Source organism: Papilio xuthus, unplaced genomic scaffold, assembly GCF_000836235.2.
Source record: "Papilio xuthus unplaced genomic scaffold, Pxut_1.1 DF826115.1, whole genome shotgun sequence".
In the NCBI taxonomy this organism is placed as follows: domain Eukaryota; kingdom Metazoa; phylum Arthropoda; class Insecta; order Lepidoptera; family Papilionidae; genus Papilio; species Papilio xuthus.
This window is the reverse complement of record NW_013532534.1, coordinates 2,461,230-2,487,661: the sequence shown is the minus strand read 5'-3', so window position 1 is coordinate 2,487,661 and position 26,432 is coordinate 2,461,230. Positions and strand designations below refer to the sequence as shown.

General features: G+C 34.5%; 1 protein-coding gene across 5 annotated transcripts in view; it reads right to left on the bottom strand.

The window, feature by feature from the left end:
- The window catches only part of Ten-a (Teneurin-a transmembrane protein), a 53,845-nt gene extending 27,656 nt beyond the window's left edge, over positions 1-26,189 (bottom strand). For 2 of the 5 annotated variants that reach the window (XM_013319771.1, XM_013319775.1), the window contains exons 1-2: positions 18,081-18,499; positions 10,472-10,531 (exon numbers count right to left, since the gene is read on the bottom strand). In XM_013319771.1, the coding sequence (XP_013175225.1) occupies positions 10,472-10,531; positions 18,081-18,208 (188 nt within the window). In that variant the 5' untranslated portion in view covers positions 18,209-18,499. Of the gene's footprint in view, positions 1-10,471; positions 10,532-18,080; positions 18,500-25,991; positions 26,060-26,125 lie in introns of those variants that run through there. The other 3 variants (XM_013319772.1, XM_013319774.1, XM_013319776.1) reach the window with 3 other exon arrangements.
- Positions 26,190-26,432: the final 243 nt, after the last annotated feature.

The following is a 26,432-nucleotide window of genomic DNA, read 5'->3' as shown; positions in this document are numbered from 1 at the left end:
CCGCATACTTAATTAGAGCTGTCATGAATCCACAGTAAGGTACGTTCACTATGACGTATAAAATATCCCAGGCTTCGTTAGGTGTTTCATTCAGTCCACGGCTCTGGAAATTCAAGCTGCGAATAAAGTGTATCATGTTTTCATTTCTTTTTCTTTCAACATAAAGTATGTTTCTGTTTGAATATATTTTTACTTATAGGCTTACGTAATTTACTTATAGTTTAAAAGATTTATAAAATATCTGCATCTATATATCTTTTATACATATTACTAATAAAGGGAAGGGAATTTCCGTATATATATATATATATATATCCGTGTATATTCCATTGAAAAAATGGCATATTTCGTATAATCATTTATTTGCGTTGGTAACGAAAAACCAATTTTTAATTTGTTTTGTCTGTCTGTCCGCAAATTGTTCAGGGTAATCTCCGACGATCTCGACTGGACTGATTTTGGTCGAAAAGGTAGCCGATGGAAGCGCGCATATTGTAGATTACTTTTTTACTCTAGGCTGGTGAGATCGATGGCGACTGCTAGTTTCTTCCATCTTAATATAATTTGTTCATCATCATCATCAGCTCACTATACGTCCCCACCAAGGGGCTCGGAGCCTACCCTAAGTTAAGAGTGATTAGGCCATAGTAAACCACGCTGGCCCAGTGCGGGTTGGTTGACTTTACACATATCTTTGAATTTCTTCTCAGATATGTGCAGGTTGCATCACGATGTTTTCCTTCACCGTAAGAACGTCGGATTAAATATAATTTGTTTCTTGAAAAAAAACCTTGTAGCTTATTGTAAAGTTGTACATAATATAATTTATTACATAATACATGAAACGTAACAATTAATTTTAAGTCTTTCAATCATTCTTCAAAGCATTCTTTAACACATATCATTATCAACAAATCAATTCTATTCCCACACTCGCGGCGCATAGCTGTAACGTTTTTAGAGTTCCATACAAGCATCGGAATAAAAATCTGGAATTTCCTTTCCTATCCTCACTCCACAACCTGTCGCGGTTACATAAAAAATGGTTAGATTACGAACAACTGTTGCATAGCGAATCTGTGTCTTCAACCATATGGCGTTTGTATTATTACGGATCTTTTTAGACAATCAAAACGTATCATTATTAGGAATTCGGATTCTATAAAAAAAGATGGAGCCGTTCAAACACGTCCGCCCCGGGAGATCATTAATCAATTAGCCGAAGTTCGCTGTCATGGCTAAATTTAAACTTTTAAAGGCAGTCAACATATGGTGTATCGGTTGTCCGAAGCGTTCACCAACTGACGCTAACGTAATGACCCCTGCCTTGGCAGTAATAAGAAAGTAGAAATAATCGGCCAGAACTTAGCGAGGCCGGAGCGTGACTCGCAAAGGGTTTGTTTCGAGGACCCACTACACTATAATTTTCTTTGAAAGACGCCCGAGGAACGAGAAGAAAGAAAGAAATCGTGAAAAGAAATCATAGTTGCGGTCATTGTAAAGAACTTTGAACATTTTACTCGCTATAAAAATGTTATACAAAAGTAAATGTAGTATATGTTAAGTTACAAAATATGGTATTTTGTAGAAATGTTTAATAAAAGCTATTATAAATAATACACAACAAAGTCATCGTATCTATTTTATCAATTCAAATCATGAGTATCTTTTCTCTTAAATATTATTCAATTTTGTTGATTTTATTTGCGTGGGATTTGATTAATACAATATTGTTGCAGTTAGTTGAATCCGAGTTTTGTAATCGGAGAATGTCGATTAACAGTTTATTATACGAATCATTTGTAACTGTACATGAAATTGATTTCGTTATATCCATCCTCATTTTGTTTTTTTTATTGTTTATTACTTCGCGTGGGCGTCATTACTAGCCGGACATCATTTCCGCGCGTTACCGAAATTATCAAAGTGAACGGTTTTGTTTTTTGGTACAAGGAAATTATGTTGCGTATTCGCTTAAGCAGGATTAAGTTATAACTTACTTCGTAATAGATATACTTGTACAACGGTATTGTTCTATTTATGAGTTACTCATCAATGTAGGAGTGTTATTGAATGAGAGAAACTTCGAAGACAATTAGCGGCGCCGACTGTGACTATTGCAGAACAATTTAACTATATTTCAAGAGGTTTCCAACGGGCGTCCGTTCAAATTTTGACAGGCGTCGGTCGCGAGTGTGCTCTTAATGAAGCGGTAAATAATGAGGTGTTCTGCGCCGAGAGCCATGTCTAATTAACGCAAAAGCTCTCGACCAGTTTACACTAACCGGAGCATACTCGTCATATGATCCTTCCATACTATTTTAAACAAACTATTTTTATCAAACTCTCATTTGATAACAACATTAATGTAATATCATAAATAGTGAAATGGCTTGTAAATAAAAAAGGAGCAAACTTGAGCAGGTAGCGATAGAACTCGTTCGTGTGCGAGTTCACTCGATCGTATAGTTTTTGTGATGGTAATCGCGCGTGCAACGGTCACATCTAGCATCAGGCATCGGAACGGGATGCACCGACCTCTAACTGGTAAACAAAAAGTATGCGGCATCGCACCGCACGGGCACGGGCCGTGAGAACGCGTCTCCTTGAGCGGTGTTACCGTCCATTTATCTCGCACGGTCGTGCTGGAATGGGAGGCTCTGTGTACTTTTATTGCTTTCCGTCCTTAAATATAGGTTTGCAGAGACTAGTAAAGCTTTTAGAACTAAATCGACGTCGCCAATGGATCAAAAGGTGTGCAGTTCTTAGAAATAAACATATATTTTATCCGTTTATGTTTCTACGAATTTACAAATACGTTGGAAAGTGTTGAAATTATTTCCATACAGCTTCGTCGTTGTTAATAAATTACATAATTATTTTTATGTTAAACGTTCAAAGTTTAATTGATGTCAAACATCGTGGACGGCATTGACCTCGGAGAAAATTAAACTCTATAAAATGGAATTTCAATGATGCAACGAACTTGAGAATTGAGTGTTTATGAAGTTGTTTGAGATTAAAATATCAATCATAGCCGTAATAGATTTCGCTTAATATTTGTGATTAAACTTTTATAAAAGCTGTTAACTTTGTTTTGTACAAAATTAATTATTTTAATTTGCACTTTCAAACGATATTTATTTAGTTATATTAATTAGTGATGAAGTTCTGTTACATTTATTTATGGGGATACTATCGTCATATCTTTTCGAATGACAAATAGTAAAATGTGAAAAAAGATATGAATACGGTTTAAAAAATATATTTATTACCATTAAATTAGGCAAAAGACTTGGCAGCATTCTTGCTGTTCGTTTTATAGATATATTATGTAAGGGATGCCGCATCCCCTGATACGGCCCTCCCGTATGCATTGCCGTGAACCCTAGGTACAGGAACGAATCGATATAAGCCGCTAGCTTTATTTTAAATGCCTAGCATTTTGAAGTCCCTTCAAAAAGATTTTATATTTATTACCTGCAAGTCTTTATTCAAAAGAGTTTTGTATTTTTGTTTTAATTGTAAAAATAGCTTCCGATTATTCCGGTCTAACAATACCGACTTTTATTTACGATATCTAAAAAAACTTGAATATGTCCTCTTTTCCTTAACTTTATATTTGGATAAAAAAGATGACAATTTTACTTTAATTGAGAAAAACATGTTAAAATATTGAATGAAATGCGTAATTAATAAAACATCCAGAGTTCGCACTTATAGTCCACAGCGGAGAATTTAAGGAGACTTCAAAAGTACAAGGACACGTTGAATAATTCTTATACCTTTAGAATTCTCGTTCACGAGCCAATAAGAAAGACGATTACCTAAAGAGCGATTACGTCGGAATAATTCAAATTAAGTTAATTTCGTGATGAGGATAAAATTGTACGGTAATATTTTTAGCAAGAAATTTGAAAATTTTTTTTTTATTAAAGAATTAAATTATTGCACAGTCACGTGAAACGTAACAAATTATTTAATATACAAATTTTGAGCTACATCAACTTTATTATCACTAGTCTATGCTTTTTCTTACATATCCGTGAAGTTTAAAATAAAGATAGTAATCGATTACAATGTGTGAAATTCCAACTGCAGAGTTTCAATTAAATGATATCGAAAAAGTTTACACACGTGTGCAACCTATTTATTTTTTTACCTCTGCCGACGTTACGTCCGCCCCCTACATTTAGTGCGAGGGGAGAGCTCTGAAGATGCTATCAACATTAAAATGAATCATACATTGTAATATTATGGTGGAGCTTTGAGTCCTCCAACTAATTGCCCCGTATTGAACGAAGACAATGAACAACCTTGAACACTGTCGATTGTTCACGTTTTAAAATACCGCATTGTAATTGGGAATAAAGGAATTGAGGGCAATTAAAATGATCTTGTGGAGTTTGATAATTTAGTACATGGTAATTTGATGTTCTTTGGAATATAAACAATATTGTAACAGCTGACAGCTGCAAAAAAGAGTTTTGTATTTACGTCTGTTATTATTGTTGTATGCAAAATGAAATGGTGCATATCGCGCCCTATTTTATTCGATTACAATATTGCTTGCAATTCGTCGTATTTCAAGTAAATTGAGTTTCGTTCATAAGATGTGCAGACAATAAATTGTATTACAGTCCATATATTTTTCTTGTGACTGCAGCTAAAAGCAACGCATCTGCGATTATTCTGGTGTTGCAGATGTCCGGCCGTTGAGAAAAACCTCGGAGTTCAAGCTACTCGTTTGCCCCCTTTTCTTATAAAAAAAACCTTTCATTCAATAATTTAAAATTAATACTCATATAAGTTAAATAAAGTTTCTAAACATCCAAGTTACCAAGATTTGCTACTACTATTAAACATTAGAGAAGCGTTATATTTTACGTTTAGATGTATTGCATTCAACAATGAGGCAGCGCTAGCACGAGTATCGAGAAATACATTTAAATAATGGCATTCTTTTCCGTTAACAGTGACATGTGCGACCAAATAACTGAGGATACGACGGCGTATAAATCAATCGATGGCAGTTCCAACGACCCCTGCGCTGCAAGTCATGGGTGTAAATTTAAGAAAGCCCCCAATTTAAAACGTAATGTATAACAATAGCGGACCGGTTCTGCCAATTTCCTTCCCCGACATTTGTGTTGTACCAGGGGCAGAATAAAATTATCGTTGAGGCCCGTTAAAATGCTAATCTAGGATTGCTAGAGTAGGCACATTGAGATCGGCATCCGCTATTCCTTGATTATAACTTCTTAAGTATCAAAGTTCGTCGAACGACAGATTAAAAAAAATAGGATCAAACCTAAACGAATTATTAAGGACTATAATATGGTTTTACTTTATTTATTGAAAATTACTATATTTCATTAATTGTTTTTAAAAGAAGCGTCATATTGAAAATAAAATTTACTCTATTATATATTTAATTAACTTTGAAAAATATCATTGGGCCAATTTATACAGAGAGATGATTCCAGAAAAAAAGGATTGAAAATACACGACCAGTCCGGTTATATTTTTCCATGAGCCAGTGTTTCTTTGATCAAATACTGTCGAAGCGTACGCTTGGGAAAAACTCCAGATTTGCAATGGAAAAAAATTGAATAACAGATCGGGATATTGTTTATTTTTCGTTTACTGGTTCATCTCTGAGTTTACTTTGAATTGAAATATCGGTATGAAAATAAAACATTACTTCAATTACGTATTTTTACATCGTAATCATATTAAAAAGAAGTTTTTTTTTAATTTTTAGTTCTTTTAACTAATAAGAACATAATAAAAGCTTTTACTGTAACTTATTTTCATTTATTTTATAAAAGTCCGCATGTTATTATACGATTAAAAATAGAATGGGATAAAAATGAAGATGGGAGGAGCCGCGCCGTCCACGATCACACCCAACTGATTACCAAAATACATTAGTCATAATGACCTTTTAAATGGAATCTTGTTCCAGGAACATTTTTTTTACCAGTTAATAGCTGAGTAATTTTTAAGAATCGATAACATTTATAAACCATCCGATGAAACACAAAGTTATAATACAAAACAACAAAGAATATAACTTTAGTAACGAAGCGAACTAAAACGTACAAGCGTATAAACATTGAGTTGTGACATTTGTAAGGGAATTACTTTCTCTATCATGTTTTTCCTCGTGGGAAATTCCTGGTTTATTACGTTACATATAAATATTACTTATTAGGTCGTGCGTATATTGTTTTACGTTGCTTTTTTGTGTTGTTATTTGTATGTATGAAATGTATTCAGGTATGCATAGTTCAATGGTTTATTTCCATTAGGCGGATATCAACAAACGCGTGACATATTCCTTGATAAATTTGCATTTGAGCGGAGTCAAGCCGAAGGGCTCTCTGTACGTTGCACTCTCGAAAACGTTGAACTCCCTCCTTATTAATAACTCTCACGGGCCTGATGTTTGTTTTAGCTCGGGGCACGTTAGGTAATGCTGAAGTTGATTCATGAATGGGAGAGTGGCTCGTGCCTGCTGCGCGACCGTTCGCTTAAATTTAGCAAATATAATTTTCTCGGAAATACATCATCTAAGAAGCTTATTACGTAGTCGCTAAAGATGTGTTATAGAAATTCAAAGCTTTGATGTTCGAGAACCTTTCATGACATTCTCATTTTCAATATGTAACAAATATTCAGCTTGCTAATGCTTGCTTTTCCATTTGAGTTTTTAACCTTTATTCCAGTATGAGTTCACAAACAAATATAAAAAAAAGAAGCTAGGACTGCATATGAAAACTTTTCACCTTAACCGACGAACTACAACTACGAACAACTACGTTGCAGTTATCTACATCTATTATAATTTTAAAACGCGAACCGATATCGATCGCTCGTTATAAATCACTTTAAATAACGAGCCTTAAATTATTCAATGGTTGCGGTATTTCATATTTACAGCGTCGCACTAAATATTGTTATCTCACTATGATATCTGGTGGCATCGGGCTACCAACGTGTTCTGCCTCCGGCAGCTTTATCGCTTCAAATGAATGGACGCGATACAGAATAAGCGGCCAATTACCGGCCGTCCTAGACCGCGGGGATCCGCGTCTAAATAATTGTGCTCACGCGCAGATAGTGATAAATTTTCCATTAGAGCAATAGCGCCTGCGTGGCAGGGGTTCGCCGGCCAATTGCAACAACTGACGGTTACGTTTACTTGAAAATTATTTATCGAATGTTTCTCTATGGTAGTGAGTAAAATAAAAATACTATATTATCAACTATTACAAAATGAAATGTGTGTTGGGATAAACTCAAAAAGTACCTACAGAAATTAAATTGGTGTTAACTTAAAAGATTTAAGGAATAAAAAAGTCGCAGACACGTTCCCCTAATCTTTGAAGTAACACTTAATCTCGTCTTAGTCGACTCAACAACAACAAGACACTTGTTAGTTATTATGCCAGGTAGCCATTAAGTGTCTGTAGTTTTTTCCTTTTATAAAAAAGTTAAGTAAATTCTCGAGAAAAAAAAACAAGTAATACGGTTGTGGGCAAAGTTATCAAAACGATTTGATCCAACAATAGATATCCATTAACCTGTTTCGTCGCAGTGAGAATTGCAAGTCTTAAAGTAAACGGTCGGTATTGTTCAGCGATACGGAAAAACGTTTCGCAGGCAGGAGCGGCGGCGCCCCTGGCCGGTCATATTTCACCCCGGTTCAATATTATTTCGACAGAGGCACAAAGAGTAGGAAGAGTGCTGGAGCCGACGCCGCGGGCGCTCTCCTATCGCGCACCGCTCCACAATATTGTCCTCTCCACTGCTGCCTCGGGTTACACAGTAAATATTTTTCGGCGGTTGCCTGATTGAAAAATTTTATCACATTCCATCCCTCCCACCAGGACCGACGCATCGAACGATAATGGATCGCTTTAGCTTTTAGACATATCTGATACGGGTCGAGAAAACATTTTCAATTTTGGTTTGTTTACATTTTACCAATATAGCGGAAGGAAAAATTTCGTTATTAGATGTCACGTGCTTACAATATTGAGTCGGTAACGCAGATTCATTCGAAATATTATAACATCAGCACCACATACATGAGCCCACTAACTATGCAAAATGAACTAATTCTAGCTTTTGATAAAAACGTGTTATTTTGCGGTGAATAAGGCCTTAATTTAGTCATCACAGATTGTATATCTTCCGGGTAAAATGTATCTAAGTGATATCAATTGGTTTCATTCTATCACACTTTTTTGCCCTTCCAATATCTTCGTAAAGGTCGTTATCACTAACCATCACGTAGGATAGAGGTCAAGCGTCGTTTAGTCAATACTATGTATAAGAAATCTTTTGAATTAATCGTAATGGACTTCATTATTTCCCCCGCCGTCTTACCTAAAGATATAAATGGGCCCATTACCAACATCTCTTCGATTTGGGCTTAATGAATGACAAATAAGATCCATTTCACAGCGATCAATAAGACATTAGCGCAGCTTTATCTCATTTGAATTCCCAGTGCTGACTGACTTCATTTTAGTGTACGAAATTTTAGTGTACGTAATTTAGGTTCGTATAATTCAGACGTATTCCCCACTCGATGTCACAGTGGAGCTAATAAAACTTTATCGTCCGTATATAATGATGTTGACATTCAAAACTAAGCTTGTATTACAATAAAAATGCAGTAAGAAGTCTCATATCGAGTTGAAGACACTCGTAAAAATAAAGTGAATGTAGAAATTGTACGCTACTGACGATGGCTCATTACGACAAAATTGCAGTGTCGTGTATTGACGGTGTGGGAGCTAAGTGAGGGACTCAGAACAAAAGAATATTAAAGTAAAAGAAAAAAAAATTAAAAAATAAATATTGTCTGAATATAATAAAAGAGATTAATAAGCATAAATTAAAAGTAACTTACTTTACTAAATTACGAATATTGCTTTAAAAAAATCCGAATAATCACATATTGAATAGTTAACTACCGTTCAAAAGTACTTGCAATTGTAAAAATGTACGTAGGCAAAGTATTACATAAAGACGCAATATTTTGATCAACAATTTTATATGACCATAGAATCAATAGATAGCAGGGTAGTTCACACTACACTACCCGTATCCCACATTATAAATCCCCTATCTGTATCAAGCCCTCTTCACAATGTCTCATATCATTTTTGCATGGCTCATGAAATTTATTACGAAGCGTAACAGAGTTGTTATATTTTATCACCGAAGCATGCTCGGTTTCGATTTCGGCATTAGAACAATTTAATGAACCCTAGATTTATTACCTAAAATAATTTCACAAATGAAAACGCCCTTTTGATTTTTGATGGTTATAATAACAACGGGTGTGCGGTTATCATAGTCGGTTTGTTTTCAATTAAATGTTAATTGATTCTTGTAATGTATCTACATTACATATCGGAGTCACGATTGAAAATGCTTCGCCTTCGCATCGAAGTAATTTCGAATAATTATTTTTATTTTAAAGTTACCGACACGACAGTTATTTTCTATGTATTAAGAAAAAAATCTTTATAAATATCACACAAGTAAAATAGAAAAACGTTTTAGTTGTGTTATTATCGTTTACACTATAATTTATTTCATTGATGAGAAGACTCTGTTAATTAGTTAGTAAATTGTTGTGATATTTAAACATTGTTTGGTGTCCTGTTATGCGTTTAAATAAATTCCATTTTATTGTTACCGGCCCAAAGTATTGGTTGTTAATTTAAATTTTAAGCTAACGAGAGATATTTGTTGCAAAGATTGCACGCTCGACTGGTTCTCGAAAAATAATAAGGTCATCTTCTACACAGTGATTAAATTGCAAAGGTTAAACTTTTTTCCCATTAAAAAAATAGTCGTTCAGCCTATTCTAACATCAGACTATGATACATATTATTATTATATTGCTTATAAAATATTAGTCACGGTTAAAGTCGCTCGGCTAGTTGCGTTTGTGGAAAAAGGGTTTTTCAGATCAGTCGTTGAATATTTACAAAGGTAACGACTGTAACGCCCTCTACTGCTCAATTACATTCAATTATAATTACAAGAAAGTAAACGGGTTTCGATAGAAAAAAAAATGATTTACATCGGTACTTACATTTTCTAAGATAGTCCAGACATGTTTCGGAAATATGTAAAACTTCTTGAAATTCAAGATTTAACGTTAATTAATCAAAGAATAGGTGAAGTACTAGTTAAACATTTTGAATGCTGACGATATCTTAATCAAAATTCAAGATAGGTATCGTTATAAGATTTGATAGATCGTAATACGTTAGGTATATTTAAGGTTCACTTCGAATCGTCAACCCTAAGAAATGTAACAGATTATTATATCTCAGAGCGTTCGAATGTTATTGGTGTCTCTAATTACGTTTATGGGTCGGGTGGAGTTATGGTAATGTTCGTCGTCTGTGCCGGCTCTGTCGATGTCACTGATACTTACGACTCGGAATTTAGGGTCTGTAGGGCGAGCCATTCGTTAGTCACGCCCGATGACGTGTACCTTGGACAAGACCAAAACTGTTATTAGAATAGTTTCCAACGTTTTCTTAGGTACTTGTCTGTATTGTTGTTTTTATTAAGTGTATAATCTGTATATGTAAGTTTCCGGTTTCGCGTTAAGAATTCAAAGTAAGTTAAGAGAGATTTTGAGCTTCTTAAAGTTAAATATAGATTAATTTAAATAATGCGGTATGTTTGATTATTTTGTTAGTTGTTTCTTGGTCATTAAACATGTGTTAATCGCAGTTGTGTTGTTGCTCTTTATAAGTATTTTATTTTTAACCTGTGCGCAGTGCTTGCTATGTTCGTAAATAAAACAACAAAAAGACATTCCCTGGTATCGTACCTATGTGTCTTCCCTTAACTGCACATTGCGGCAAAATGCATGAATTTCCGGACAGAAACAAAGGCACTCGACACGCGAGGCACGCGGTACCGCGAACTCCTAAAGGGTAAAAAGAAAAGGCGTTTCGTGGTAAAAAAGTAAGTTAGGGCGAAGCTTTGTTTGTGTTCTCTACGGGCCGAGTGTTTAGATAAGTGCAGCGGAGAGCGTGCAGCGCGTTTGTTATCTTTTGAGTATGGAATTTAGACAAATGGATCCATCCTGTGTGGTCCCGCCCTTGGGCTGACGCACACGGAAAATGAAACTTTGTGGTAAAAAACACGCGACCAATATCGAATCCAATATTGTTATCAAATATAAAGTTTAAATGTTTGTCGACTACATGTTTATCGGTAAGCATTGAAACATAATAGTTTACTTCTTACTTTGTTCCCTTTTAGTGGATGCTCGAAGTTTAAGTAACGATATCGTTATTGTTTCTACCTTTCTCATTTATATAATTTAGCTTTGTATACTTTTACCGAGTATTTTCTGTGCGATAATTGCAGGTACACGATTCTGCACAGACTTATTAACCAACGTGAACATCCTGTCACATTAATTAAGATCTGTAGATACGAAGACGAACGAGTAACACACACAAATATCTCTTATTTATTAAAAACTATGATCCAACATTACATTTATCAAAGAGACAGAATATAGTGTATTAAATAGTCACTTACATACGATATTAACTTCCTGCGTGACATATTGTGCTTCCCCATGTAACCCAGTACCCCGGAATTAGATTAATTCATAGGATCGTTTCGTGACCGCTTTTTTTTACGACACAGCTTTTAGTACTGTTTGTTTACACGACGCGGAGTAAGACTGCGTATGGACTTCTGATACATAAATATTCAAATTAGGAACAAAATAAATCCAAGGGAGGATATGTCGACATTACATATTACCGCGGTCATGCCAGCCGCCTATTCATTACAGTTATTTATAGGAGGCGGTGTCAAACCGAGGTTTGTATTTATTCGGACGGCGGCAGGGCGGTTTGTTTATTTTTGAAACGGGTTAAGCTAAAATACTCCGTACCGATAAGCGTCCGGTGATGATCCACCGTTGCCACCGAAATATCCCGCGCGACGTTGATTCCTGTGATAGATATACTGACGTGTCACCGCCACACATTGAGTATGCGTCGCCTGTCATACACAAATATTACATGCTATATTTAGAACTCCATTATTTTCTAAGAATGCGTTCAATGATCTTAGATCCGTAGGGACAAGAATTAACATCTCGTGTTCAATAAGAAAAGAGTTTGGATGACTATTTTTCATACTTTATGATCAAAAAAGGTCCTCAAAGTTTGAAGTTAGATTACCCAACAACATGATTATAAATGGCAGATTATATTAAATCATACCAAATGAGTCGTTTATATTTACTTACTTTATTCTATGTTATTGTATTTCATTGACCTTTTGACATATAAATAAAAGTAATTTATTTACGTACTCCTATTTCAAAAGTGGTCATTTTTAACAGTAAATTATCGATAATGTAAAAGCTGAATTGTAAAGCTGACTTATCCGAGAATAAAATGACATAAATTATGATTATTTCTTTAAAAAAAGGTTGTTTGAATACATAAATAATAATGGAAAAATAACTTTTAAATTGATTTGTTCGGAGAGGCCTGCAACATCATACATATTTATCCATTGCGGGACTTAGTTGAATATTCGACACGAAAATCTTAAACAATATTCCAACGGAAGACGATTACAAAAGCTAGCATCAGTAGCACATAGAGGCGAACCCAATCAATATTGGTCGGAGACAATGGCCATCTCTTATTCAAAACGGAAACTATTACAGTGTCGTCATTGTATTCACGCGGCCTCACCTCTACTAGTGAATTATTCAAATGAAAGTGGTTTGTTTACTACCATAAGAAGATAAGCAAAGGTTTGGTGGGTTTTATTAGTGTGTGCGTGAATACTGTGTATAGATACAAACACATACACACCGCTGATAGCTTCGGAACGCAGTACGCTGTCGATCGATGTCAACTTGAAAGATTTATGTCCATCTTTGTGACAGCGGGGTAGTTGTGTACACAATCCTGGATTATCCTTTGCCCTAAACACAACGTCACGCTTTTATGATTATTTTGAAGGCAATCCGAGGGAGTTTGTTTACATCGTATTTTTTGGTTTTAATATGAGGCAACTGTTCCGTCCTAACCACAATGTAGTAAAACGTAAAATAAAGATTAAATTTCCTTATAACTCACATTTAATTTGAGTATTTGAGAGTAAAAGTAAATTATTTGTGTTATATTGAGAAAAAGTAAAAATTAATCACTTAATATTTTACACGCTTTTATAAAAATATCCTTTATATAAGTTTGTATTTTCCATGATAAAAATATCTGCATAAAATATAGTCCAACGTTCCATTACAGATCACAAGCTTTTATTCACAATAGAAATATTCGAAATGTAGGGCGACTGTGCTCCAGAATGGACATAATACACGCTTCCGAATATCTTTCCCGATGTGCAAGTTTCCTTCCCGTTCACTCAACGCCGAGTAGCTAATAAATCTGTACTAAAAATTCCAAACCGAAAATAGAAACACACGTGTATTTCGTGGCTTCGTTACAAAAAGTATCTGAGGAAGTAAATAGCAAATATCTACAGCTTTAGCTAAATTTAGCTAAATTTATTCATAGCAATAAAAATGCATTATTAGATGATTATTTTACCACTTAATTAAACCACTTATAGCTTAGTTAATATTACCAAATTGTAAAATAGCAATATAGAAATAATATTACAGTTGTAAACTAAGATTATTAGAGTTTTATGAGACATAAATGAAATATATATACAGTTTAGTACACAATTTTTGTAGTGGGCGACACTAACAAAGACCAGATGTCTCGACGTAATCGTGAAGCTCGGTGGAGGCAATTATGAACGATTGAAGCGGCAAGATTCAGCTAAATGAAATGATTGTGTCGATATTGTGCATTAAAGTTGAAAGAAGATAATTGAATTTCCTGTGGCGACCAGTGCGTGGTTTGTACTGAGCGGCGTCGGAACATCACTGCCCCTTTTATCGTGCGTACAAGAGCTCGGCACGTCGCTGCCTTGATGGGGCGTTTCCTCTAATTATTCAGCCTATTAATAAAAAGATGGGCACTGCTATAGAACAATCGATAACTCTGTTAAGCCGTTGAAAAGCATTAGGGAGAAAATTTAACTAAATAAATGAAAGCGGTGTGAGTGAGATAATAAATTGTCTGAACTTTTCTCATAGTATTATTATTATAGTAAAGATTTTTTTAAATGTAAATAGGATTAAGTGTTTTAGTCAAGTACTACCAACGCTGGGTATAAGTGATTTAGTCTGTTCGTTATTTCCAAACTAACTACCGCAGTAGCTTATTGAAATAAACTTCAAAATTGCTGTTTCTGATTATGAAATTTATGAATTTTACTATAGTCAGATAAATTGATTTAAAGTAAGAAAGTAAACATAATAAGTAGTTTTGTTCATTAAATTTTATTATATTTACACCGTAATTTATCTCTCTTGTCTACAGAAATATACATTTTAAATTTAATTAAGAACCCAAAGTATCCTTAGTCAAGAAGACATTTAATCAAAATGTACCGCAAAGTCTATTGAAAACCTGCTGGCAATATTGTACACAACTAGAATCGTCTATCTTCAATTACTAGCTAATCACTACTGTTCTGTCTGAATCTAACTAGTTTGGCGGCTTGAATAGACTTTATCATTCCAGTGCGTGGGTAATGATTGCAAAGCCTGTATTTGCTACTCCATTATACACATGATTTAATGCAAGCTCTCACTCGTATTTCCATTAGCGTTTGATAATGTTTTTCAACATGAATGAACTGCTTTTCGATATTGCGTAAGATAAATAAGGTCCGTATTTTTATATCGCTTAATAATATAGTCAATTGATTTGATTTTTTTACAAGATTGATTGACATGTTTTGAATTCGTTTCAATACTCATTTTTTTAGTAATTAGTTAACCTATGATTGTTTAAAGAAATTTTGTAACAATTTAATTCCAATACGATTTGGTTATTACGTTTATTTAGTATTTTTCATAATCCATTTTAGTAATGTTAATAAAACTTGTAATGAGAACTAGTTACATTAAAAATATACAAAGTAAACTTTATATGTGCTTCAATATTTTATTTATTCCAATCCTGACTTTGAATAAGGTATTCATTCGCAAATTCCTTTTAGTCTACTCGATTTTTTGGATTACCATATTTAAGGCAGACAACATTCGATTTCTTATTTTGGATCGAAGTTGCGGCTCGTCCCTTTGTTGCTTCAAACAGATTTTGCTTGAAATTATGTATACAGGTTTGACCGTGGAGACCTCAGTTAAAGAGAGAACGAGTATAGCGGGATTAAAGACCCTCGCGGTTGGATTTATAAATCGCCCCGCGGTAAAAATTATTGCAATAAAAATTTAGAATGAAGTGCATAAAAATATATAAGCTAAAACAGTTCATGTGTCCTATTTATATAATACTAGACCGTTTTTGTACTAAATTTGTACGAAAATCAGCGTTTAGCGGAAATTTAAGAAATATGCTAATGCTAAATAGATTGAAAGATAAATTAATATAAACAATAAGCAAGTTATGTTTTATGAAGTATTTCTCTACAAAGACGAAAGATATTTGAAAATTTTCAAAGTTAAAATATACGAAGCAAAAGATTTCGTAAATCTGGTTTGCTTTTCAACTTTTGAAAGTCCGTTTTATTATTCACAAACTTGGGCGCTACGGATAGCTGACTATGAAAGTACCTTCGAAGGTTTTTCTTGAATAACAACTTTTATTTACTCAATAACTATTACGTCTTTAGAGTAAAAGAATGATTTACAATTTAAATATGGAAATTTACCTTAATATGGTATCCCAAACTTAATACTTCTTTGGCACAAGTTAGTGCGTAGTTTACGCATCTGTGTCGTGCTAAAGAGTTAACTGTCAGGTTCTATTTGTTTATACCAAATAAATGTATTAATGACGGGTAAGGGCATGCACTTTACAGCACTTCCTTATTTGTTGGTGCGGCGAAGCGCGCCGAACACTTAGGGGCGCCAAACGATGCTATCTGCCGCCCATTGTTGCGTGCACTTAACCGTCGCTATATGCAGTTGACTTGTTGTGCCTTGTTAGCACGTTGTAAAGGAAATTACATTCTTTATAAAACTGCCCGTAGCGGCGAGGAGTCTATTTTTTTTAGTTTCCGTTATCGATCACTGCGCTAGCGTGTCCAATTGCTATCATTTTCTAGGCGGAATTGTGAATGTTTGATTACCCTTTTGGTTTAATGTATGCAAGTACGTACTTTTACATGTTTATTTATATTTGATAGACGATTTAATAAAATATAAGTATTCAAAAGGCTACTTTCTTGTGCGTTTTGACTGTCCATAAATTAAATAATTCTTAGTATGTCATTATTTTTTGTTATCACGTATGTTATAGAGTGTAAAAAATTGTGCATAAATAAATAATTGCTATTATATTTGCATTTTAATATAACACAAAATGTAAAAAGTGAAATAACAAAAGAACCGTTTTGCTTCAAATAAGGGAACAATGTGTTTTTTGGCAATAATGTGGATATTTTGCATCAGTTTGTGTTGTATTAATATAAGGGATTTGCCCTCCGTATCTGTCCAAATTAAGCCGAGCGGCGATTGGGGTGTCGCAGATGGCTGTAACTGCCGAATGTGTGCCGCCGGCGATGTGGCTCGGGCCAAGTATAAAAATATGATTTATGGCGGAATATAGCACCGCACATCCGCTCTTTCCCTATCTAGTTCACCGCTATTACCACATAATCTGAACTGTAGTGTATTGATACTTCTGTTTATTATTGTAACATTAATGCCAGTCATTCTCTTTTGTATACGATACTAGAATGAATAAACATATTTTTCAATGTAACTTTTTATGTAACTTAAAAACACGTTCTTGTGTTACTATTGTTGTTGTGTCAAAACTGAGTCTACTAAATAAAGCTATGGGAATCAATGTAATCACACTAATTAAAATACCTCCAAATAAAATCCATTCAGTAGCCGAAAGAAATGATAGTCAGTAACCGATAGTATAGAAATAAATTATGTATCAATGTTTTTATTGGTGACTAGTATTTGATACCGACTTTATAAGCGCGGAAATAAAAAAAAAACAGAAATTAATTAAGGCTATAGGCATCAGTAGTTTCAGAGCCTATTTAATGCAAACAAAGAAATAAATAATTAAATCTTTCCTCCTAATATATATTTAGTATAGATAACTTCTAAATATGAAATATATATTTAGATAGATGTAGAAGACGAATTCGCGAACATATTTTAATAACTACAATTTCGGCTCCGAGGGGAACCCCAACAAGGTCTGCAAAATTAATTCTGAAAGTTTCTTTAATAATAATGTTAGATGGTCTTTGGAGGTTTGTGGGGTTTCTATGCCGTCTGTATTTACAATAACGTCGCGGTATATGATGTTTTCTGGCTTCGGGCTCTTTATTATTGCCTAGAGGAGGCCTGCGCTGTCGAGTGCGGAGGGTGGACAAAGTTGGGGTTGTAAAGGTAAACAAGTACAACTGATTCACCTAGTCGACCCAATAAACGGTCTCTTATATTACTATAACATTTTTTTAATATCCAATTTATGGTATTTTGATAAAACATTAATATTAGGGTTCTATATGAATATTTAAAATAGATTAATAGTTTCCTATGGTTTGTATGTTCATAAGCGTGTGTTTGTTTCACGTTGAGCTTTAAAAGTCGTCGGTTTTATCAAAAGCTTTGTAATTTATTGCGTGAATGGCTTAACGATGACTGCTACAAGCTTTATCTTACCGCTGCCTAATGTTTTTTTGATTTCCATAATTTATGTCGCGTATAAATGTTCAAAGCAACGCACCAATCTCTTTTGTTATCTAGATATATAAACAGCTAGTGGAATGTGATAGAAAGCTAATAAAACATTGCAATAAGATAACTCTAAAAAAACAATAACAAATCTAATAAACGGTGTGATAAAAGTTTGAAAAGCAAGCTTTTGTGTGTGAGAATAGATAACGTGTTTAATTTTTTTGAATAAAGAATCACTTACCTAGGGTCAACGAAAGGCTCTGCGTAGATATTCCTGACGGGCTGTCGCCGCGGTAGGGGCGGTGGGACAGGGCTGAAGCCCTCCATCATCTCGTCCCTTTCGCTGTACTTCAGCGATTTCATCGTCATCTTTTCGATAGTATCCAGTTTCTTATTCCACTGCACGATTAGATATTGACCGCGGCAGTCAACATCTCACTTATTTCGCGTCCCCTCTGTCACATCTTATTACACTATTATTTGAACGTCCATTGATACAGTTCTTAAATTAAACACCACTTAAAGTCTTTTTTCACTTAAATATTCGTCGTCATATTGGATTTAACATTTAGACTATAATCTGAAAACAGATTTATTTGTGAGCGAGTCGCGATGTGTAGAGGCGCACGAGTCCCGATGTGACCTGCCCCGTTGAGTGATACCGACCGACTAGCACGCTGCACGCTAGGGACGTGCGACGTGCGAGCTTTGACTCGGTCCCGCACTGAGAGCGCGACCCTACGTCTTTTGTAGTTTTTGCGCCCGCGCCGAGGTGCCACAAAAGCTCGCCGAGTTATTAGACGGGGAACAAAAAATACCAAAGCACACAAAATATGTAAGTAATAGACCTGACGCAACAGAAAAAAAAGCCCGTTCGAACGTGTACAACAGCGTGATGCGGTTAAATTTTTAAATTTTCAAGAACGTATTGTTGCGAGGTGTGAATAGAGAGGTTTTAAGGATTAGAAGTTATAAAGAAACGCGTTAAGCAAATTGAAGCTTCCGTTTATGGTGTAGTGTAGTGTCTTAAATTATAAAAAATGGTAATTGTTATAAAATATCCTCATGTGACGCATTAAAATATAAACTGATTTTGCCAAGATGGTATTATACATTTCTTTAACTTCAAAGGCTAATGGATCAACAAAACTAACGTTTTAATACGTGATACAGAAAAGAGTACGGACAACGCTCACTACAGCTCAGATTCATATGTTAAACATGCAAAATAACTTTGTCATACGCAACATTACGTATTCATCCCGTGCTTTTGTTATAAACGAAAAAAAAAACATTATTGTACCGAAATGGGACATTTGCTGACATTTGAATTCTGAATCATAAAACATATTCAGAAAATGTCAGTATTGTCGCTTGTTTTTTTTTTGTACTCCGCGAGTAGAGTAGGCTTAACGTAAATTGCATATCATAGTCCTTGGCTCCCCCAACCTGAGCCGAGCCGGTGCTGAGCGCCTGGTTGATCTCAGTCAGCGCTTTGCATGTCAAACAATTACACTCACATATATTGTTGACGACAAATACGTGCACCCGTTACCCTTTTCACTGGAATGTTTGCTTTTAAATCGCATCACCCCAACACTACTTTTATTTATGATCTAGGAAATACATTAAAGGTCTGATGTATTAAACGTTAGGATCAATGATGAACGTATTACAAGAAAATTGAATTAGAAAAATGTTTCAAATAGAAAAGGGTAGCATAGAATTTATGTTAAAACCTGTCCTATGTGTTCGAATTATTCTGCAAGGGTACAGAATGAGAATATAAAGAAGCTTAGAGTTTCCCATACGTATTCCAAGAATCTACGCAAATTTCTATACATATGTAAGTATGTTATGTACTAGCGAGTAAATACGCCCAATGTGGAAGTGTCTCCGAGCACCTGTATAATAAATTGATTTAAGCATCTCTTGACAGATTTCAGTATGTTTCGACAAACATTAGGGAATTTAAAGCCCAAACGAAGGTAAACTTTGCTCAAGGTCAGATAAATTCGCAAAGGCAAAACGAAATTGCCAGCTTAAATAAGCTTTAATGATCGAATAAAACTTAAAAAACACAAAAAAAATATTTTTTATTGAGTAATTTCACAATTTTTATAAAAACAACGCTTAATTATAATATGAAAAAAACTTAATATGTACGTATGTATTTTTAGCCAACTTCATAAAGAAGGAGGATATCAATCGTCTGTTTTTTTCACTTACAATAGCATATTGGAGATGTTTGATATATTAACGATTTCTTCCTTTTATAATAATATTATAAACGACTACGTCATCCAGACGTCAATAAATAACCAGATAACTCGTAAATTACATCAAAGATAAAAGCATTTCAAATATCTATTGCAAAGACATAAAATGAATCATTGCTCCAGTTGGTAAAGGTAAGACTTTAATCACTATATTAAAATTGAATAGAACTAAAATATCTCAACTAAGCGTCATGTTACGTCGTGTTCAGGATTATTTATTGCAGAATGGCAAAGATCAATAAGAGATTACAGTCGAATCGGGTAGTTCGATAAGGGAAGTCGACTCGACGCAAAATGTGACAAGACATGAATTTCAACTTATTAAGATTTATCTTTAATCCATTACAAGTATCCTGAATCTTGTATTATTTAGATTTAAAGTAATAAAGAGTGAAATAACAACTTATAGATAGATTTCAGAGTGGAAATATAATTCTATGTCTGCACCGATTGCTGGCAAACCGTATATGGCAACTAGGAAGGGAACAGCATTGCAAACGAATGCTTTCCCATGGCAAAGACATCTGGAAGTATTTCTAAGAGACCTGATGGGGGAGTTTTTCTTGCATTTCAACTAGTAGTATCTACTACCGTTATTCGCGTAATGTTGTGATGAAGAAATCTATAGAGTAATCTATTTAAAGGTTATAAATATAGTTATGCAGGACAGTATGTTTACTATCATTATGCTAGTTGATAAACCAGATACACCACTTTGTTTATCTCTACAATAATCCACTCATTGATGTTTGCAGTTCTTATTTATAAATTCGATAAGATTTATAATTCATTTTTTGTTAAAGTGAAATCACATCAAACATGTAAATCCATTCGCCTCCTACGTAGTTTTTACAAGTCACACGAAATACGTCTGAAAATAGATTTGTTATTGGTTGTTAACAATTCAAACTCAGTTTACGTCGTCCAAACAACGTAAGCAATAACACTGGAGCATTTAACGCTGCATTGTTTAAATTATAACATCTTTGTAGTTCACTCGAGAGGGCAGTTACTGTAATAAATACGTTTTACAAGTGTTCACGCTAACATTAACGGCCCGCTTCTTACTACGAACCAAATTAATCTCGGCTCTTGTCCCAAATAAATTTCGACACCCGTCAGCCAACTGCGTCACAAAAAATTACTCAGCTATTTTAATTAGCGTAAAGGTTCCCGTTTCTTGGATACAAAAAAATGCCAATGAATCTTCTCACATTTGACATCTGCGTTCTCGACGTCGACGATAAAATGTAAGGAACTTTATTTAATAATGCAAGTCTTTCTAACAGTAAATTAGTTTAAATCGAAATTTATACGATGAAATTGATATCAAATTTAAGATTAGACATTAATTAAATGCCAGGAGTTTGAACGAGCGTAAGAACAAATAAATGTTGGAGAGAAGTTTGGATTAATTATCGGTATCTTGGCTTATGTTTGTTCGTTCATTCTCGCGTTAGCAGCCCTGGCGGCGCGGCGGTCTGTGTGTGTGAGGGGTCGTGTGTGTGTTAGTGCGTATGGAGCACGTTTCATAAGATAAAAGACGATATTGATTCCGTGACGAGGCGAGTGCGGCCCGCGGCCCGCGCCTGTGGGAAACCATTCCTGTCTGTCTTAATAGATGCCTCGAGGAGATGAGTGTTACAACACTCTTTGTTAAGACTGCACTTTGAAAAAGTTCGAGTTCAAATAAGTTATAGTCGTTTAATAAGCTCTCATCTCGAACCTCGAGCAGTTCAAATTATGTATACAATGCTTGTTTATTACATAAAACTGATCTCATTTATTTGTATGGACGTAGAACTTTGGTTTTATTAAAAAACACATAATACCTGTTTCTATGTTTTTTAATTTGACTCACTAATTGTATTGTAAATATAAAGTTGTTAGCAAATAATAATTTTTAATGTGAAAAAATGATGAAGCTTTTAAGCTCGAATATAAAAAATAATTCGTTCCAATAACCACGTTTTAATTAAAATGTACATTACATGCAAATGGGTACAATTAAACTCGGTCGAGTGCCAGAAGCGGCGTGGAATTAAAGCGACATGACAATTTTTGTGTCGTCTGCATTAGTTAGTGAAATTTGCAACACGTACATTAAGTTTCCGGGAGTAATTAACGAGTTAAGGACACAACGACGCTCACGGAGCACTTTATTCCTAGTTTAGAGTCAGGGAGGTTGCGGCAGGACTCGCCGCATTCCCGTCGCTCGGGCAATTACACACGACGAGGCTGGGCTAACATTTTATGCCTCATTTCGGGCTATATGATTTGGCGCTCACATAATTTAGTGTAATTGTCGTGGGAGTGATGCACAGATCGCAGCTCGCGTGCGAATCGCGTCCTCTCAACGATGCGGCATTGTTTCAACATCCATCATTTACTCTGTATGATGAGTGAATAACAATTGCTTTGAGTAATGTAATACAATAGCTCATTGGTTCGCAGATTACAATTGCGCTCCATATTTGGTTCGATATTGAACTATTAACATTATTAATACCTCTCTCATTACTCTTTTTGCAATTTAATTTAGGCTTTTTGTATTATTGTATTTCATTGTTATGTTGATTTTACTAAAATGTATTCACAATATAATCTTACTTCTTACTAATATTATAAAAGCGAATGTTTGGATGGATGGATGTTTGTTTGAAGGTATCTTCGGAACGGCTAAACGGATCTTGGTGAAATTTTGTATAGATGTAGGACATAGTCTGGAAGAAAACATAGTCCACTTATCAACTTTTTTGAACACGCGGACGGAGTCGCAGGCGTTAGCTAGTTATATATGTTCATATGTCTAATTAAATTTCTTTTTTTTATAAATTTATGCAGCTATAAATGTAAATCTACGATAATTAAACAAATCAAATAGAATATAAACTAAAAATTAAACTGTCCACAAATACCACTGCAACATTTTAGTTTTGAAATAACTCCATAAATAAAGTCAATAAATAATCTTGTGAGTGCACCGACAATTTGCCAATGAAGAAATATAAGATCAAACGTTTTCAGTTATATTACATCCGACGGGCGATGCTTTGCTCGTTTTTTGAACGAGCGCGAGCGATGGACTGGACTGCATCAAAACAACTGCTTCGCGAAATAGGTTTAGAAGTGAGAAAAATAAAATTCTTATGCATGTTTTTTTCCTCTCCATCCGTTGACACCTTATTTTTAACGGTTAATTTGTCACCGAACTCTACATCTGTCAACGTAGTTTTTTTCTTTCTATGCGCCTAATCTCGTATAAGTAAAAAAGGTACAAATTTTTAACTTTTGTATTCTCGTTCCAAAATACTGTTGTGTTCTACTATATATTTTGAAAATGTTTAATTAAACACATCGTTCATTTTGTGAAACAGTACAGATTTTCACGACATAGACTTGACTATTTCGCAGCTTTCACAATACATCGCGAACAAGCAAGTTGGAGGTCGTACTATAAATATCCCCTCACAAGTCTTTCCAGAGAATTACCTATTTTTTTTCAAGTTGTTTTTTTTTTAATTTTACCGTTTCGTATAAATTCATTACTGAGAAATAGATCTTCAGTATTTTAATTAAACTAATCGTTCCACTGAACGATTAGTTTAATGTAACCAAAATATTGTAATAACATGTGGATGTCGTAATGAAAAGAAAATCAATGTAAACTTATGATAATAGTATAATAGTGTATGTGAGTTCCGCGGTATCATTAATGATTATTATGGTCATGGAATTGTTTCTAGAGCGTAATGGCGGGAAGGTGGGGAAAGGGCGCGCCCGGAAATTGTCCTCTTGTCGGACCACCGCCGCATTAGCCGAAGACATTAGGCCAGTACCGGCAATAACAATACGTGCGTGTCATTTTATTTTTGTACTTTCTGTGACGAATATAATTGTCTACATGGGTTCCTTTTTGATTATACATTCGTTGTTTTTTCTACGGTTCACGTTCAAATCTAATTTAATTTCTAGTTGTAAGCGTCAGTATACTTGAAACCATCTGTTTCTCAGCCGATATTCTTTCTTACTAATCAGCTGTTGTATTCTACCAAAAATAAATTTAGTTTGCTTTAAACATGTTGGTATTATAGTGGATTGGTATTTGGAAATACGATTTCAAATATCGCCTTCTGTCTAATCAAAATCACGTAAAAATGTAAAGTATACCAGGAACCGATTTAATTAGTATTTAGGCAAACAACCAAGTGATAGTTTAACTTTTCAAACTCTTTTTTTAATTTAATTTATAAAAGAAAATGTGGACTAAAACTCGAAAATATTATATTTAGGTAGTTATAAGCATGAACGTATATAAAAGAACCTCATTTCCCTACTACATTGGATAAGGAAGCGTCAAAGAATAAGCAGAGAAATTTTAAATTTAAGATTTACAAATTCCCGATATTTTATAAAAGTTAAGATTAAAAAATCTTTATTACAATACTTCAAATTATTTGTGCGTTTCCTGATTTTGTTCATAATTATTATTACCTTAATCATAATATAATTTAAGTCATTCCAGTGATTAGTTTTAAAAGGTTTTTTTTTAACATAAGCGTGAGAAGACGTCTCTAAAGTCACATGTAATATTACGTCTGTGACGGTAATGACTGACGAATTTTCCAGCAATTTAGACGGAGTATATAATTGCGAGAACAAGTCGAACATAATTGACGCCGGGTCCGAGGTCAAGATTGTTCGGATATCTTGCAAGCGCAAGCCGGCAATTTGCTATATCCGAGCTAAAAATGAAATAAGCTAAAAAAAAGTTACATTCCTTTCTGTCAATGAAAATAGCATTATTTTAAATTAATTGGTTAAGTTTTTCGTGCAATACTAAATTAAGATTTACGCCATATATTCGTCTTAAAATTAATATCATATTTTTCTACATGGAATTACGAAAACAAAAAAATAATATACCAAGAGTTTCGCTAAAGTATTGCAGTAAATAGGAATATCATAACTTTTAAATAGAAAATGGAAATAAATTGATTTAAACATGCTGTAGTTATGTTAGAAAAGATTTGTTAAATTGCATTTCATCGTGTAATTTTTCTTTCAATGAGACATAAAATAAAGTTTTTTGCTAAGATATATAAAACATGAATACGTTAAATAAAAATAAGATGAACTATAAAATAAAATAGTAAATAATAAAACATTTTACTATTGCGTATTAGAAAAATGATAATTTCTTTAAAATAAAATAAATTCACATTTAAATAATAGTCTTTCATGAATATAACGACATCGTACCGGCGAAATGTGCTTAAATATGACAAAACTGACTTATTAATAATTCATTTAAATTTTTTTGAAAGTCAATATTCCAATCCATGACTAATTACCAAGTTTTTGACACGTGAAATTGAAAATTCTTAAAGCTCTGTTGTCACTGTGCTCGACATCCTTCATGCTAAATTTATTTACAATTTACAAACTTAGCAGAAGAAAATAATGCAAATAAATTAATGCTATTATATTAAAATTAATTCTTTACGACTTTTAGTTTTTCTAAGCGATGAACAATATTTACGTTAACTGTTGAGGCATGAACTCATGCTAACTTATTGCATAAGAATTTAATTCTAGGCATAAATATAAATATTTGTATTATAAATGATAATAAGATAAATAATAACATCATTTCCCATAAATACCGAAACATTGAGGTGGTTTCAGGCAGTCCTTTAAACGTCACACATCACGCTAATACCAAGAATAGTATACGCCACGGGGCCCGGCCGAGCGTGTTATTCCGGAGGCACACAGAAAACAATAAATACCGGGAACGATAAGAAAAAACAAATTCGTCGGAGGCACGGTTATTGTATGGTCTATGGCATTGATCACGCTACCCACACTACCTGATGGCAAGGGTAAAAGCTGGCGTCAGCCGGTCGGGTGGTATATTGGATGGTCGGTGGTAGTGATTGGTGGTATCGGTCAGTGACCGAGGGGCAGGCCGCAGCGGACAGCGAGCGTCGAGCGGATAACGTACCGAGCACAGTGCGTGCTTCGCGGAGTGAGTGTGGCAGAGGGACGCGCGACCGGCTCGCCCTCAGAGCACCGTTTGAAGCCCTCCTCGCGACGCCGCTGCGCGCGCAGCCTACGGCCAGATAATGCCGCCCTATCCTCGCTCCGCTCCGACCTATCGAGTTATCCACTACGGCCGGCTATCGCGCTTAACCCTGTCACTCGCCGCGCTAGACACATGAAAGCTCTTGTACTTCGAAAGAAGCTCTCTAAGCTGTATATGCCATTTGACGTGAAAAGCAATCGCTTTCTATCATACCAATCGAATGGGT